This window comes from Schistocerca cancellata, chromosome 3 (genome assembly GCF_023864275.1).
Source record: "Schistocerca cancellata isolate TAMUIC-IGC-003103 chromosome 3, iqSchCanc2.1, whole genome shotgun sequence".
NCBI classification, from domain to species: Eukaryota; Metazoa; Arthropoda; class Insecta; order Orthoptera; family Acrididae; genus Schistocerca; species Schistocerca cancellata.
The window spans coordinates 557,931,005-557,949,020 of NC_064628.1; the positions used below are offsets into that span (position 1 = coordinate 557,931,005).

The 18,016-nt window shown below is 41.9% G+C and overlaps 1 protein-coding gene across 2 annotated transcripts in view; it reads right to left on the bottom strand.

The window, feature by feature from the left end:
* The window catches only part of LOC126175403 (copine-8-like), a 206,673-nt gene that overhangs the window by 104,808 nt on the left and 83,849 nt on the right, over positions 1-18,016 (bottom strand). For both annotated transcript variants that reach the window (XM_049922195.1, XM_049922196.1), the window contains exon 5: positions 12,452-12,606. In XM_049922195.1, coding sequence (XP_049778152.1) covers positions 12,452-12,606 — 155 coding nt within the window. The remainder of the gene's footprint in view (positions 1-12,451; positions 12,607-18,016) is intronic.

Below are 18,016 nucleotides of genomic sequence, written 5' to 3' on the forward strand. Positions count from 1 at the left end.
AGCTACAGAATATTTCAGGAGCTCCAAGTGATAAAAATAGCCAAATGAGTGCTGTTGATGAACCATAAAATATACAGTTCCAACAAATCACACACATTCATCTGCTTTGCATGTGCAGTACATGCAAAGCCCTCATTACTTTCACTACGGTGAAAAGCAAAACAGTTCTGCAAAGTGCCAAGACCAACAAAGAAGCAGCTACCAAAAAGAGAGTGTTATAAAACACAAAATGAAACATGCCAAAATGCTCTACACAGCCAGTCTCCATCAGGCCATTCTACACTTGGATGGACCAATGAGTTTGAAGAAGATCCATCTTATGGAAGTAAGAGAGTATGAACTTTGTTTAAGGGAGGTGAGAAGTCCCTCCTCTAAACCATCAACTGCCTTACATTTGCAATCTTGGTCAGAAAAAATACTGTGAACCTGAATGACTCCAGGATTCATGTGGAGTGACAGAAAGTCTTGACACATGGCAGACACTGTGCCTCAGTTTACAAAGAACTCATTTTAAACATGTTCTACAGTAATAATTTATTTTGTTAACCAACTTTTGGTTTATAAGGTGCTCCCTGCTGCCGTTGGATAAGCAGCTGCCAGCAGCAAGTCGTATACACTTAGCTTACTTATTTGTTACATAGTTTAACTCTTAATTTCTTTGTGTGTTTTTGGGTACTTGCATTATTTAATTCATAAATTTCGGGCGTATTATAGTATTTGAGAGTTGTAGCATCGCGCTTTAGTGTTTACTTCGTAGATTCTAACTTAAATTGCGTGTGAGTTTCGTATAGGAGGTGTAATTTCGAGTTTTAGTTACTGTAATCGTAAATTCAGGCAGATTGTAACACAGTCGTTAGGCATTTGTACAGCTTAGTTCATACATTCTTTGCGTGTTTCCCTTGCGTTATCTAGGCATGGACTCGTGTTTCAGTAACTGTTGTTCAACATCGATTAGAATGGATAGGGACTATGATTGCTGTGTTCGGATGAGGGCTGAGTTGGCATCCCTTCGCTCACAGCTGCAAGCAGCGCTCACTTCGGTCGCGCAGCTTGAGGCTGTTGCCAGTGGGCACCACTGTGGGGAGCCGGACTTGGGTATCACGGGGATATCAACCTCATCCCGTCTGTCCCGAGATCAGTCTGCCGCTGTGGTTTCCCCAGTTGCTGCCCGCAGTGGGGCTGAGCTCTCACCTGTGGTTGATTGGGATGTCGTTCCAAGGCATGACAGGCAGCGAAAGACGTCCCCGGAGGGTGATCAGAAAGCCTCCCCAGTGCGTCTGACAAACAGGTTTCAGGCACTGTCTCTGGCTGAGCCAGATGCAGCTGCCTGCCCTGTTTCAGAGGATCATTCTCGGCCTTCAAGGTCCGGGCAATCACAGAGGGTGGGCTTATTGGTAGTTGGGAGCTCCAATGTTAGGCGCGTAATGGGGCCCCTTAGGGATACGGCGGCTAAGGAGGGGAGGAAATCCAGTGTGCACTCCGTGTGCATTCCAGGTAGAGTCATTCCTGATGTGGAAAGTGTCCTTCCGGATGCCATGAAGAGCACAGGGTGCAGCCAGCTGCAGGTGATGGCACATGTCGGCACTAATGACGTGAGTCGCTTTGGATCTGAGGAAATTCTCTCTGGATTCCAGCGGCTATCTGATTTGGTGAAGGCTGCCGGTCTTGCTTACTAGATGAAGGCAGAACGCACCATCTGCAGCATCGTTGACAGAACCAACTGCGGACCTTTGGTGCAGAGCCGGGTGGAGGGTCTGAATCAGAGGCTCTGACGGTTTTGCGACCGTGTTGGCTGCAGATTCCTTGACTTGCGCCATAGGGTGGTGGGGTTTCGGGTTCCGCTGAATAGGTCAGGAGTTCACTACACTCAGCTGGCGGCTACACGGGTAGCGGAAGCTGTGTGGCGCGGACTGGGCAGTTTTTCAGGTTAGAAGGCCTCGGGAAAGTACGGGGTGGGCTGCAACCTCAAAGGGTGCATGGCAAATACAGGACGTGCTTGGATCAAGGAACAGTCAGAATTGTAGTTGTAAATTGTTGTAGTTGTGCTGGGAAAGTCCCTGAGCTACAAGTGCTAATAGAGAACACAGAAGCTGAAATTGTTATAGGTACAGAAAGCTGGCTAAAGCCTGAAATAAGTTCTGCAGAAATTTTTACGAAGTCTCAGACGGTGTTCAGGAAAGATAGATTAGGCAGAATTGGTGGTGGAGTGTTTGTGTCTGTCAGTAGTGGTTTATCTTGTAGTGAAGTCGAAGTAGATACTCAGTGCAAATTGGTATGGGTGGAGGTTATACTTAACAGCCGAACTAAGTTAATAATTGGTTCCTTCTACCGACCCCCAGACTCCAATGATATAGTTGCTGAACAGTTCAGAGAAAATTTGAATCTTGTAACAAATAAATACCCCACTCATACGGTTATAGTTGGTGGGGACTTCAACCTTCCCTCGATATGTTTGCAAAAATACTTGTTCAAAACCGGTGGTAGGCAGAAAACATCTTCCGAGATTGTCCTAAATGCTTTCTCCGAAAATTATTTTGAGCAGTTAGTCCACGAACCCACGTGAATTGTAAATGGTTGCAAAAACACACTTGACCTCTTAGCCACAAACAATCCAGAGCTAATAGACAGCATCATGACTGATACAGGGATTAGTGATCACAAGGTCGTTGCAGCTAGGCTCAAAACCATTTCTTCCAAACCCAACAGAAACAAACGCAAAATAATTTTATTTAAAAAAGCGGATAAAGTGTCACTAGAAGCCTTCCTAAGAGACAATCTCCATTCCTTCCGAACTAACTATGCAAATGTAGACGAGATGTGGCTTAAATTCAAAGATATAGTAGCTACAGCAATTGAGAGATTCATACCTCATAAATTGGTAAGAGATGGAACTGTACACAAAAAAGGTCTGAACACTGTTGCAGAGGCAACAGAAAAAGCATGCAAAGTTCATAAGAAAGCAAAATCCTGAAGAATGGCTAAAATTTACAGATGCGCGAAATTTGGCACGGACTTCAATGCGAGATGCCTTTAATAGGTTCCACAACGAAACATTGTCTCGAAATTTGGTAGAAAATCCGAAGAAATTCTGGTCGTATGTAAAGTACACAAGCGGCAAGACGCAGTCAATACCGTCGCTGCACAGTGCCGATGGTACTGTTACCGACGACTGTGCCATTAAAGCGGAGTTATTGAACGCAGTTTTCCGAAATTCCTTCACCAGGGAAGACGAATGGAATATTCCAGAATTTGAAACATGAACAGCTGCTAGCATGAGTTTCTTAGAAGTAGATACCTTAGGGTTGGCGAAGCAACTCAAATCGCTTGATACAGGCAGGTCTTCAGGTCCAGATTGTATACCAATTAGGTTCCTTTCAGATTACGCTGATACAATAGCTCCCTAATTAGCAATCATATACAACCGCTCGCTCACCAATAGATCTGTACCTACAGATTGCAAAATTGCGCAGATCGCACCAGTGTTTAAGAAGGGTAGTAGGAGTAATTCATCGAACTACAGACCTATTTCATTGACGTTGGTTTGCAGTAGGGTTTTGCAGCATATACTGTATTCAAAGGATGAAAACAATATGGAGAGCCAGGAAGCACAAAAGAATGCAAAGAGTCACTCGATATGACCATGAGAGTCTGACTGAAGATAATATAAGAAGAACTTTCAAGATAGCACTAACAAACCGTTTTGAGGCTTTGAATGAAGAGGAAGGAGATACTGTGGTAGATCAGAACTGGAAGGCGATTGCAGAGACCATTAAAGAAACAGCCCAAGAAGTAATCCCAAAGCAAACTAGGGGAAAAAGAGTGTGGTTCAATGAGGAGTGTGAGGGAGCTATCAGGGAGAGACAACGGGCCAAACTACTGTGGATACAAAGCAATATGCAAGAAGAAGAAAAATCGAAGTTTGAAGAAACACGACGGCAGACCCAAGCCACATTGAGGAAAGCAAAGAGAAAATATGTTAAAAGTATTATGGAGGAAGCTGAACAAGACTTTCATGGAAATAGGTATAAAGAACTTTATAGAAAAGTGAAAAGTTTTAAAGGAGGGACATACCATCAACACAGATTCATGAAAGATGCCAATGGAAGAATGTTAACAGAAGATCAAAAAATTGGAAGAAGATGGATGGAATACTTCAGAGAATTACTAAACTCTGATGAACCAACCGAACTACTTGAGTTTGATGAACCAGTAACAGTAGACCCAGAATATCCTCCACCCACCATTGAAGAGATAAGGAACCAGATTAAAAACCTTAAGAATGGTAAAAGTCCAGGTGAGGACGGTATTCCTGCTGAACTTCTCAAGGCTGGAGACGAAATCCTCTGTTTCAAAATCCACAAGCTAATCGAGCAAATTTGGGTAAAACATGAAATACCAGAGGAATGGAAGGTAGCTGTGATATGCCCCATTTATAAAAAGAAAGACAAATCCGTATGTGACAACTACAGGGGCATAGCGCTACTCAACACCTGTTATAAGATCTTCTCCAACTGCCTATTAGAACGAATAAAACCTACAGCAACAGACATAATTGGAGAATACCAAGGAGGTTTCCAGGCAGGGCGATCAACCACGGACCAGATTTTTGTCCTAAAACAGGTCTGTGAAAAAATGTACGAATACGGACGAGAGATACATCTCCTGTTTGTAGACTTCAAGAAGGCTTACGACAGTATACATAGACCTAGCCTGATTAGAACTATGACAGAGTTTGGTATACCAAACAAGTTGGTCAAACTGGTAGAGGTATGCCTAAATGACACAAAACTTAAGGTTAAGGTAGGCAATCAAATGACAGAAAGCTTCCAAGTTGTAACAGGATTACGCCAAGGAGATGGGCTATCACCTGTCCTCTTCAACCTGGCACTCGAGAAGGTAATGCAGGATTTCAACAAAAAAAAACATCAAGGGCATTCAAATTGGTAATGAACACATTACATATCTGGCCTATGCAGACAACATTGCACTATTAGCATGCACACAAGAATATCTGAAGAGAAGTATCCAGACCTTGGAGTTATCGGCAGCTAGGATCGGTCTACAAATTAGCTCTGAAAAGACAGAGTATATGACCATAGGAAGAAAGATCCAGAACTCTCAAGATTTAATTGTGAACAACACCAGGTATAAACATGTGAAAGAGTTCAAATACCTCAGATCATTTTTCACAGAAGTAACATCAACTGAAGCAGAGATAAAAGCACGACTGCAGGCGGGAAACAGATACTATCACTCTCTAGACCCTATATTAAAATGTAGAAGTGTCTCGCAACAACTAAAGCTACGGTTGTATAAGACATTAATAATGCCAGTAGTACTTTATGGTTCTCAAACCTGGAGCACTCGAAAACAAGACCTTAAGCGACTGCTAACATTTGAAAGGAAAGTCCTCAGGAAAATTGCAGCAATTAAACAAGTGTGAGGTGATCCACATGAGTTCGAAAATATTTGGACCAGTCAGAGATCAGACTACTGGAGAATGGAGAAGACGCCATAGCACTGAATTAGAAGAGCTGTACAAGGAGCCTAAAGTCTTGGGAGTGATGAGAAGCAAAAGACTGCAATGGGCTGGACATCATGTTAGAATGGAGGCAACAAGATGGCCCAAAATCACAATGGACTGGATCCTGTCAGGCAGCAGACCAGTGGGAAGACCTAGAAAGAGGTGGATCGATGGAGTGAGAGAAGACCTGTTGCAGCTGGGAGTCATGGAAAACTGGAGACAGATAGCAGAAGACAGAGACGGATGGAGAGCTCTAACTGTGGTGGCACGCGGTCCTCTGGGCCTGATCGCGTGAAGAAGAAGAAGAAGAAGAAGAAGAAGAAGAAGAAGAAGAAGAAGATACTGTATTCAAACATTATGAATCACCTCGAAGGGAACGATCTATTGATACGTAATCTGCATGGTTTCAGAAAACATTGTTCTTGTGCAATGCAGCTAGCTCTTTATTCGCACGAAGTAATGGCAGCTATCGACAGGGGATCTCAGGTCGATTCCGTATTTCTGGATTTCCGGATAGCTTTTGACACCGTTCCTCACAAGCGACTTCTAATCAAGCTGCGGGCCTATGGGGTATCGTCTAAGTTGTGTGACTGTATTTGTGATTTCCTGTCAGGAAGGTCACAGTTCATAGTAATAGACGGCAAATCATCGAGTAAAACTGAAGTGATATCAGGTGTTCCCCAGGGAAGCGTCCTGGGACCTCTGCTGTTCCTGATCTATATAAATGACCTGGGTGACAATCTGAGCAGTTCTCTTAGGTTGTTCACAGATGATGCTGTAATTTACTGTCTAGTAAGGTCATCCGAAGACCAGTATCAGTTACAAAGTGATTTAGAAAAGATTGCTATATGGTGTGGCAGGTGGCAGTTGACACTAAGTAACGAAAAGTGTGAGGTGATCCACATGAGTTCGAAAAGAAATCTGTTGGAATTCGATTACTCGATAAATAGTACAATTCTCAAGGCTGTCAATTCAACTAAGTACCTGGGTGTTAAAATCACGAACAACTTCAGTTGGAAAGACCACATAGATAATATTGTGGGGAAGGCGAGCCAAAGGCTGCGTTTCATTGGCAGGACACTTAGAAGATGCAACAAGTCCACTAAAGAGACAGCTTACACTACACTCGTTCGTCCTCTGTTAGAATATTGCTGCGCGGTGTGGGATCCTTACCAGGTGGGATTGACGGAGGACATCGAAAGGGTGCAAAAAAGGGCAGCTCGTTTTGTATTATCGCATAATAGGGGAGAGAGTGTGGCAGATATGATACGCGAGTTGGGATGGAAGTCATTAAAGCAAAGACGTTTTTCATCGCGGCGAGATCTATTTACGAAATTTCAGTCACCAACTTTCTCTTCCGAATGCAAAAATATTTTGTTGAGCCCAACCTACATAGGTAGGAACGATCATCAAAATAAAATAAGAGAAATCAGAGCTTGAACAGAAAGGTTTAGGTGTTCCTTTTTCCCGCGCGCTGTTCGGGAGTGGAATGGTAGAGAGATAGTATGATTGTGGTTCGATGAACCCTCTGCCAAGCACTTAAATGTGAATTGCAGAGTAGTCATGTAGATGTAGATGTAGATGTAGGTGTAGGTTGTCATCAGACTTTAACTGAATATAAGCACCAAAGAGGGTACCATATCGGTGAACAACACTGAAAAAGATGCTATCCATCAAGAGTGGGGTACACAGAATAAAAGCCATTTTTAACAGTACAGTGGTAATATAATTAAAATGTTATAGTTAAACAGTAAACAAATGTGAAGGGAAAAAACCAGAAAAAATATCAACACTAAACTAAAAAAACGTGTGTGTGTGTGTGTGTGTGTGTGTGTGTGTGTTTGAGAGAGAGAGAAAGAGGGAGAGAGAGAGAGAGAGAGAGAGAGAGAGAGAGAGAGAGAGAGTTAGTTAGATAGATGGATAGCTTCATGTTTCACTGTTCATTATGCACAATACTTTTAATGACATGGAACAAGCCATTTTACATTTACAGATGTGAATTACCTACCCATCACTTTTTACACATTACAATAACAGAGATTATTCTATGGAAAAGTAGGAACGGAAGGAGTTGTCAATGAGAAACTTTTTCACTTTGTTATCAAATTTTACTTTTCTGTCTGACAGACATTTTCTGTCACTGGGTAAGTGATCAAAAATTTTTGGTGCAGCACTGTGCACCCCTTTTCGTGTTAAGACAACCTTAATGTGGAGTAATGAATGTCATTTTTCCTTCTGGTATTGTAATTATGTGCATCACTGATCCTTTTGAACTAAAGTGTATTATTTACAACAAACCTCATGAGGGAATAAACATATTGTGAAGCAGTAATCAGAATGGCACCTCATGAGGGAATAAACATATTGTGAAGCAGTAGTCAGAATGGCAAACTCCTTAAACTGATGTCTACAAGACAATTTTGAGTGAGCACCACATATTTTCTTACAGCACGTTTTTGAGCAATAAGACATTCTTTCTTGAAGATGAGTTACCACAGTAACATTTTCCGTATGGCATTAGTGAAAGAAAATATGCAAAATATGTTAACTTACTGATTTGACTCTCCCCAATATTTTCAATGATTCTAAGTATAAATGTGTCTGAACTAAACAATGAAAACTCCAGGTAGGAGTATCAACAATACAGGTAAAGGACAAATTGTTACTTGGCGTAAAGAAGACATGTTAAGTTGCAGACAGGCACAATAAAATACCCAAGCCATCTGCATCCTTCCCTCCACCACGAGCTTTTTTGAACTGCGCAGATGGGAATTATCCTTACAACACATTCTCTGCCCCATTAATTATCCCGGCCCCAACCTATGGTAACATACTGTTCGAAAACCCTCCACCCAACAGTTTCCATCCCATTTGTCTTATCACCACCTCCTCGTTCTCAACTCCCACCCTGTTTATTTGCCACCCTCTACCAACATATCTGCTCATCTTTCCCTGCTCCTCCCCTATTTTGCCCCTTTTTTACCCACCTCCCTGCCCCACAACCTCCTGACGTTGCACCTGTTGGCATTGTAGTCCTTGTACCTCCACCAGACAGCGTTCGTCTCTCTTCCCACCCACACACTACTATCCCTTCTCCTTTTCTGTCCCTTCCAGGGTGCTGGTAGCATCCCACGTGATAGTTGCACTCCGACGTAGTAGTTGCATTACGGCCCAAGATGCTGGAGTTGGCTGTCATGTGTGAATGAGGTGTGCTTGCTTCTGTGTATGAATGGTTTGTCTCTCAATTTTACTGATGAAGGCATGGCTTAAGCTTTATGTAAGTGTCCATTAATTGGGCCTGTCTGCAACTTAATGTGTCTTGGCTCAACTAAGTTATTTTAGGGGTTCCAAAATGTGCTTCATCCAGTTTAAATTCTCATCAATATGAACACTTAAGAATTTTGAAGTTTCCATCCTATTTATTACTTCCTCACCATGTGTTACACTTACCATTGGTGCAGTACCCCTGGATGTGAAGAACTGAACATGTTTTGTCTTTTTAAAATGGAGGGTGAGACCTTTCACAGAAAACCGCTCATTGATACCTTTAAGAACATTTTTCACCATTTCTTGTGTTACTGTATGAACATTGGAATTGATTACAATACTATTATTGTCTCTAAAAAGAACTAATTCTGCTTCTTGTATATCAGATGGAAGATCATTTAATGGTTGGCTATACAATTAATCCCATAAAACTTCAAATTATCTAAGAGAATACTATGATTCACACAGTCACATGCCTTACGCAGGTTGCAGAAAATACCAACCATTTTATTATTTAATGCTTGTAAAATTTGGAGAGTGAACATGTATGTGGCATTCTCAGTAGAGAAACTCTTCTGAAATCCAAACTGTGATTTGCTGAGGACATTATTGCCACTAAGAGGAGATGCGATTTTCGGCATATTTTAGTCTGTCTGGAAAACTACTTTGAGTTAGCAATGCCTTATACATTCCAGATACGACTGGGCTTATTATATGGGAACAAATCTTCAGTACTCTATTGGAAACACCATGAAAAACAGATGAGCTTTTATTTTTGAGAGACTGTATAATTTTAGAAGGAGAAGTTGGTAGCACACTCATAAGACTGAATGTTACAAGAGTTACTTTTTCAACATATTGTTGTGACTTTATCTGTTTGTGCCTAGGCAGTCTATTATATTTAAGAATGGATACTAGATATATTTGCTAACTGTGACTTATTGTTTATAGCCCTTCCATTCAGTTCAATAGAGTTGTTATCCAGTTCTGTGGCTGGTTGTCCTGTTTCTTGTTTTACTGCATTCTATATAGCCTAAGTCAGTTGTGGAAATTACTGATTTCTAACATTATGTTCATGTTCCTTGACCTTTTAATAATTTTTCTGAGATCTCTTGAGTAGTTTTTGTAGTGTGAAACTACCTGTACTTGCCAACAGATACATTTACTTCATCTTTTTTAGACTGTTCTTAAAAATATTTGTCCTGGAGTCATCAATTATTCTACCTGATTTCCACTGAGGAATGTTCATACTGTCAGGCACTGAGTTATTTGTCCTAACTAACTGTGAATCATGATAAGATAGAGCATTTGTAACTGGGCAAATAGTTATTTTCATGCTTTGAGCTTCATCAAAGGAAACATTATCACGTAGGATCACACTGTCTCTATCCACCTGTGCTGGAATGTTAATTACTGATAAAATTGTAGGATCCAAATAAGGTTCCAGATCTTTTTCCTATCAGATTTATTTAGAGAATCCACAATGAAATCACCACTATCAACTGCTAGTTGGTCTATGTACAGTTACAATTAAAAGTGAATTATTTTTCAGTATTCATTCACAAGCACGTACTTCTGTGTGTTGATGACTACAAAATATACTTGTCTCAATGTTTTTGAACTTGTGCTCTGTCTTAATATATGCAGATGCAGCAACTCCTCCTGTTCAAATATTAGTTCTGCATGAGTAAGCTGCTAGAGTGTAATCTTTTATACGTAACTTATCTAACACTGTGGTTATGTGGTGTTCAGATGGGCACAGGATGCCAGTCTTTTCAGAGCTCTCTAAATTTTCCAAGCAAGAACATCTTCTACCCTGTTACTCAGTCCTATAATATTTTGATGAAATATGGTAGCCTTAGTTTTCTGTGCATTATTAAGCATTCCATGGGGGTTCTTCTGTTATTTCATTTTCTTTCACAACAGTGTGCCTGATTCTGATGAGGTTGTACATATGGTAAACAATTTAATAGCCTACATAAAATTTTAAATTAAAACAACATGCACAATAACACAAAATAAATACAAGACAAGAGTACTAACATAAGCTGGAAGAAGTATTACAAATGGGAGGTAATGTAGAACACAGCACAAGATAGAACTGACAATTGTAACAGGAAATGCACAAGCTTGAAGAATTTCACTTACTGTATGAAAGATATAGATACTATAAAACAAGAGAAAATATGGAGAATACAATCACTATAAAATAAAATAAAAATGCAAGAAAAATTGAGGAACAGAATGAGACTGACAGTGTGGGAATAATAAGAACAAATGTGAGGATTAAATAATGTACAGAAGAGAAGAAGTATTGAGCTGTGTCTGGTTATTTAATATTAAATCAGGACTGTAGGATTTCCAGTGTTTCAAAACATTAAGTGTTTGTCCCTTGTTTGCTAAATGGGGGATATGGGGCTATGGATGGTAGCTGTGGCTGTCATTCAGTACATGTCAGCAAATGTGGAGTCAAAATTCTACTACCTCCAGTTGCATTCATGTTAAGCCCAGTCTAGTTTCCATGACTCTGCCTGATTGAGCAATATAAAGCTTATCACACTCAGGGCAAGTAATTTTGTATACCATACTACTGGTTAGTCACTAGGTCTTATTTTTGTATTGATGAGGTGTTCCTCACATAGCATGACATCCAATAGATGCTGATACCAAATTATATCACCTTTCGCCTTTCACTTACTGCTTTCCCTCCCCTGTTGTCACACGTCTTCCTCTTTGCCCCTTCCTTCTTCTCCTCCTCCTGAATTTCCTTTCACCCACACTATATCGAGCACAATGTCTCGCCACAATCAGGCTCCAGAACCAAGGTGAGATAGATGTGGGTGCACACACAAGCTCCGAGGAAAAATATTGTCCAAAATCAGAGACATTTCAGCCATGTTTATGTGGCTATTGAGTGCTTGACACCTGAATTGCTTTGTTACTCTTACTTCTCCCATTATTTGTATCGTAACGACTTTTGGTATCATATTAGGAAGTCAAAAGATGCACCACATATTTCACAAACACCTATAGCTACAGACTTGTCCAAAATGACCTATCCCACTTATCCTATGTTTAAAACAAACTGCACTTAGGTTGACACCACAGAAGTGTATGCATACAGGCACAAATGAGAAAGGGGGGGGGGGGGGGAGAGGAAACGGGGTGGGTGTCAGTGCAGCATACAAAGACTGAAGCATTGACATTGGCACCTTCATTCCTATTCTGTTTCAGAACATGGCCTCTCCTCAACATCTGCTGGTATATACCATAACTACTTGCAGCTCCTAATACTTAGCTTCTGTCATGTACTTCAGTAATACTGGTAGCAATTCTTCCTGCCATCCCCCCCCCTCCCCCCATCCTGCATTCACATTTTTTTTATCTTTTAATTCCCAATGAATACTTTGTTCTCAAAAGCTCAAGAACTTAGATCTCTCATAATTTGTGTTCTCAACTACCTGTCCTCTTTTCGAAATGCTAACTAAGTACATTTTATTTTTAAGTCTTTAACTTTTAGCTTATTATTTTCAGTGTGTTTCAATAACTTTAGTCTAATCCTCCTTTTGTTCTGATTCTTAGAGGATGATACATGAGATAAACTACACCTCTAAAGCTGCAACTTGTTAGAATTGTGAAAATATAGGCCAGCTTTCTTACCTGCCAAACCAATCCTTACGATCTAGATTACGCCCACAAAACTGTAAGATTACTTCATCACGACACGTTGCAAGCTCTTCAACAGATACTATTAACTGTCCCCGTGTGTAAGATGGACGATGAAGCTGCAAAGCTAAACGACCAGCAGATACTACCTGTAAAAATAAAGAAACAAAGTTTTCTTCCAGTTGTGCCAATAACAAACAGAACTAACTCCATATAAAATAGCAAATAAAGAAACAAAGTTTTCTTCAAGTTGTGTGAATAACAGACAGATCTAACTCCATATAAAATAGCAAATAGATTTCCTTTGTAAGCATCATGTTTTACATATGAATATTACATTTTTCTTTCAGTTAACTAATTAAACAAATATCATTATGGTATCTACTCTGCCGCAGCATGAAAGGTTCACATAGGCTAAACCATATTTTAGCACATCCTTTCTCCCAAGGCTGCTACTACAGAAAGGAGTCCACAGAAGTCTCTTAGGAACTTGGAAATTAGGAAACAGCTACTGGCAGATATAAGCTTCAAGTCAATCCCTGAGACAAAGGTCCAATTTTGAGTCCCAGTCTAGTACACATTGAGTTTCAGTATAAGTTATTTCTAACCTTTGTCCTTCAGAACTTTTTGAACCATACTGGGAAAGACATAGCAAAGTTGAGATGGTGATAGAACAAGAGGGAAGTTGCAAGTGTGACATCAAAACTAACTATAAATTTTTCACTCAAAACTCTCTACTTGGTTGGACCTTTTCCCTGTCCTGATCACAGATTCATGGTTATTTTTCACTTTCTCATTTTTTCATTCAATATTAACACTAAATTTTTCCAAGGTATTGTGTTATAAAGTAGACAGTACCACATAACTAAATTCACCAACATTGTAATTACTTATTGTTGTGACAGTGCCACGACATTTAACAGTGCCGCCACGACAGTACGCGCAAACGGCAATAGAGGCGCTCTGCAACTCGGCTGAGCGCGGGAGCGCCACCTAGCTACGAACGGAGCCGGCCGCATGTCACGGCACGGCAGTCGAATGAGGGATACTGAGTTGTTATCATGTAACCAGCTATTGTTTCTAAGTGAGTGTGTTTGAATATCCACGCAATTATTGGTGATTAAAGGTTATAACACTTTTTGGCGATGAGGTCGGATATTTTCACTGTGTTGTGGATTTGTGTGTTCGTGACGGGGCAGACATGGAACAGCTTATGCAAGCGCTCATTGAACAACAAACACAGCTGATGGCTGCTATTCAGGCACAACAAACACAGCTGACAGCATATACTTTTGCTAAGATCTACATCTCATTAATGCCCACTCTACAAATAAAATATTCAGGGAAAACCACAACTCTTCCTTTTTAATAGTGACAAACTATTTGGAAAGAAAAACAGATTTTGACTTCTTTAAATGATACGATCGGCATTACTCTTGAAAGGCCACTCTGACAAACTGCGCAGTTTCCACCATCTAGCTGGTGCCAAAGGTCTCACTGCTTTGAGCATTTTTATGTCGCAATTCACAAATGCAGTGAAAATGAATGAAGCAAATTAGATCATCATTAGAGAGTACCACAGCACTATTTAAATATTAATGGTGCTGCTGTGTATTATTTTCTTTGGATTTGGAAGCTGGTACTGTTAAACTGAAGTATGTTCGCAGGAGACGAGTTATTCCTCAACATGATTAGCATGATTGAATTGTAAAATGAAAATCATTAACTTCATTTCATAATATTTCTTTAGTTGCTTTTGTTTATTCCTTTTGATATATATGAATGCCATTACAATAATAGAGGGAAACATTCCAAGTGGGAAAAATATATCTAAAAACAAATATGCTTTAACTTACCAAACGAAAGTGTGGGTATGTTGATAGTGACAATAACAAACACACACACAAATTTCAAGCTTTCGCAACCCACAGTTGCTTCATCAGGAAAGAGGGAAGGAGATGGAAAGACGAAAGAATGTGGGTTTTAAGGGAGAGGGTAAGAAGTCATTCCAATCCCGGGGGCGGAAAGGGACAGGTATACAATCGCGCGGCTCACACACACACACACACACACACACACACACACACACACACACACACACACACACATGTAAAGGCAAAGAGTTTGGGCAGAGATATCAGTCGAGGTGGAAATACAGAGGCAAAGATGTTATAGAATGACAGGTGAGGTATGAGCGGCAGCAACTTGAAATTAGTGGAGGTTGAGGCCTGGTGGGTAACGGGAAGAGAGGATATATTGAAGGGTAAGTTCCCACCTCCGGAGTTCTGATAGGTTGGTGTCAGTGGGAAGTATCCAGATAACCCGGACAGTGTAACACTGTGCCAAGATGTGCTGGCCGTGCACCAAGGCATGTTTAGCCACAGGGTGATCCTCATTACCAACAAACACTGTCTGCCTGTGTCCATTCATGCGAATGGACAGTTTGTTGCTGGTCATTCCCACATAGGAAGCTTCACAGTGTAAGCAGGTCAATTGGTAAATCACATGGGTGCTTTCACACATGGCTCTGCCTTTGATTGTGTACACCTTCTGGGTTACAGGACTGGAGTAGGTGATGGTGGGAGGGTGCATGGGACAGGTTTTACACCGGGGGCAGTTACAAGGGTAGGAGACAGAGGGTAGGGATGGTGGTTTGGGGATTTCATAGGGATGAACTAAGAGGTTACGAAGGTTAGGTGGATGGCGGAAAGACACTCTTGGTGGAGTGGGGAGGATTTCATGAAGGATGGATCTCATTTCAGGGCATGATTTGAGGAAGTCGTATCCCTGCTGAAGAGCCACATTCAGAGTCTGATCCAGTCCCGGAAAGTATCCTGTCACAAGTGGGGCACTTTTGGGGTTCTTCTGTGGGAGGTTCTGGGTTTGGGGGGATGAAGAAGTGGCTTTGGTTATTTGCTTCTGTACCATATCAGGAGGGTAGTTACGGGACGCGAAAGCTGTTTTCAGATTGTTGGTGTAATGGTTCAGGGATTCAGGACTGGAGCAGATTCATTTGCCACGAAGACCTAGGCTGTAGGGAAGGGACCGTTTGATATGGAATGGGTGGCAGCTGTCATAATGGAGGTACTGTTGCTTGTTGGTGGGTTTGATGTGGACTGATGTGTAAAGCTGGCCATTGGACAGATGGAGGTCAACGTCACGCAAAGTGGCGTGGGATTTGGAGTAGGACCAGGTGAATCTGACGGAACCAAAGGAGTTGAGGTTGGAGAGGAAATTCTGGAGTTCTTCTTAACTGTGAGTCCAGATCATGAAGATGTCATCAATAAATCTGTACCAAACTTTGGGTTGGCAGGCCTGGGTAACCAAGAAGGCTTCCTCTAAGCGACCCATAAATAGGTTGGCGTATGAGGGGGCCATTCTGGCACCCATGGCTGTTCCCTTTAATTGTTGGTATGTCTGGCCTTCGAAAGTGAAGAAGTTGTGAGTCAGGATGAAGCTGGCTAAGGTAATGAGGAAAGAGGTTTTAGGTAGGGTGGCAGGTGATCGGCGTGAAAGTAAGTGCTCCATCGCAGCGAGGCCCTGGACGTGCGGAATATTTGTGTATAAGGAAGTGGCATCAATGGTTACAAGGATGGTTTCCGAGGGTAACAGATTGGGTAAGGATTCCAGGCATTCGAGAAAGTGGTTGGTGTCTTTGATGAAGGATGGGAGACTGCATGTCCCCACTCCACCAAGAGTGTCTTTCTGCCATCCACCTAGCCTTCGTAACCTCTTGGTTCATCCCTATGAAATCCCCAAACCACCTTCCCTACCCTCTGGCTCCTACCCTTGTAACCGACCCCGGTGTAAGACCTGTCCCATGCACCCTCCCACCACCACCTACTCCAGTCTTGTAACCCAGAAGTTGTACACGATCAAAGGCAGAGCCACGTGTGAAAGCACCCATGTGATTTACCAACTGACATGCCTACACTGTGAAGCATTCTATGTGGGAATGACCAGCAACAACTGTCCATTCGCATGAAAGGACACTGGCAGACAGTGTTTGTTGGTAATGAGGATCACCCTGTGGCTAAACATGCCTTGGTGCATGGCCACCCCATCTTGGCACAGTGTTACACCGTCCGGGTTATCTGCATACTTCCCACTGACACCAACCTATCAGAACTCCGGAGATGGGAACTTGTCCTTCAATATATCCCCTCTTCCCGTTACCCACCTGGCCTCAACCTCCGCTAATTTCAAGTTGCCGCCCCTCATACATCAGTTGTCACTCCACAACATATTTGCCTCTGCACTTCTGCCTCGACTGACATCTCTGCCCAAACTCTTTGCCTTTACAATGTCTGCTTGTGTCTGTACATGTGCAGATGGATGTGTGTGTGTGTGTGTGTGTGTGTGTGTGTGTGTGTGTGTGTGCGCGTGCGCGCGCGCGCGCGGGAGAGTGTTTACCTGTACCTTTTTCCCCCTGAGGCAAGTCTTTCCGCTCCCGGGATTGGAATGACTCGTTACCCTCTCCCTTAAAATCCACATCCTTTCGTCTTTCCCTCTCCTTCCCTCTTTCCTGATGAAGCAACCGTGGGTTGCGAAAGCTTGAAATTTGTGTGTGTGTTTTTTGTCTCCTATCAACATACCAACGCTTTCGTTAAGTTACAGCTTCTTTATATATATATATATATATATATATATATATATATATATATATATATATATATATATAATAGAGGGAAACATTCCACGTGGGAAAAATATATTTAAAAAGAAAGATGATGAGACTTACCCAACAAAAGCGCTGGCAGGTCGATAGACACACAAATAAACACAAACATACACACAAAACTCAAGCTTTCGCAACAAACTGTTGCCTCATCAGGAAAGAGGGAAGGAGAGGGAAAGACGAAAGGATATGGGTTTTAAGGGAGAGGGTAAGGAGTCATTCCAATCCCGGGAGCGGTCGATAGACACACACAAACATACACACAAAACTCAAGCTTTCGCAACAAACTGTTGCCTCATCAGGAAAGAGGGAAGGAGAGGGAAAGACAAAAGGATTTGGGTTTTAAGGGAGAGGGTAAGGAGTCATTCCAATCCCGGGAGCGGAAAGACTCACCTTAGGGGGAAAAAAGGAGGGAAAAAAGGACAGGTATACACTCGCACACACACACATATCCATCCTCATATACACAGACACAAGCAGACATTTGTAAAGGCAAAGAGTTTGGGCAGAGATGTCAGTCGGGGAGGATGTACAAAGGCAAAGATGATGTTGAAAGACAGGTGAGGTACGAGCGGCGGCAAATTGAAATTAGAAATTAGCGGAGATTGAGGCCTGGCGGATAGCGAGAAGAGAGGATATGCTGAAGGGCAAGTTCCCATCTCCGGAGTTCTGACAGGTTGGTGTTAGTGGGAAGTATCCAGATAACCCGGACGGTGTAACACTGTGCCAAGATGTGCTGGCCGTGCACCAAGGCATGTTTAGCCACAGGGTGATCCTCATTACCAACAAACACTGTCTGCCTGTGTCCATTCATGCGAATGGACAGTTTGTTGCTGGTCATTCCCACATAGAACGCTTCACAGTGTAGGCAGGTCAGTTGG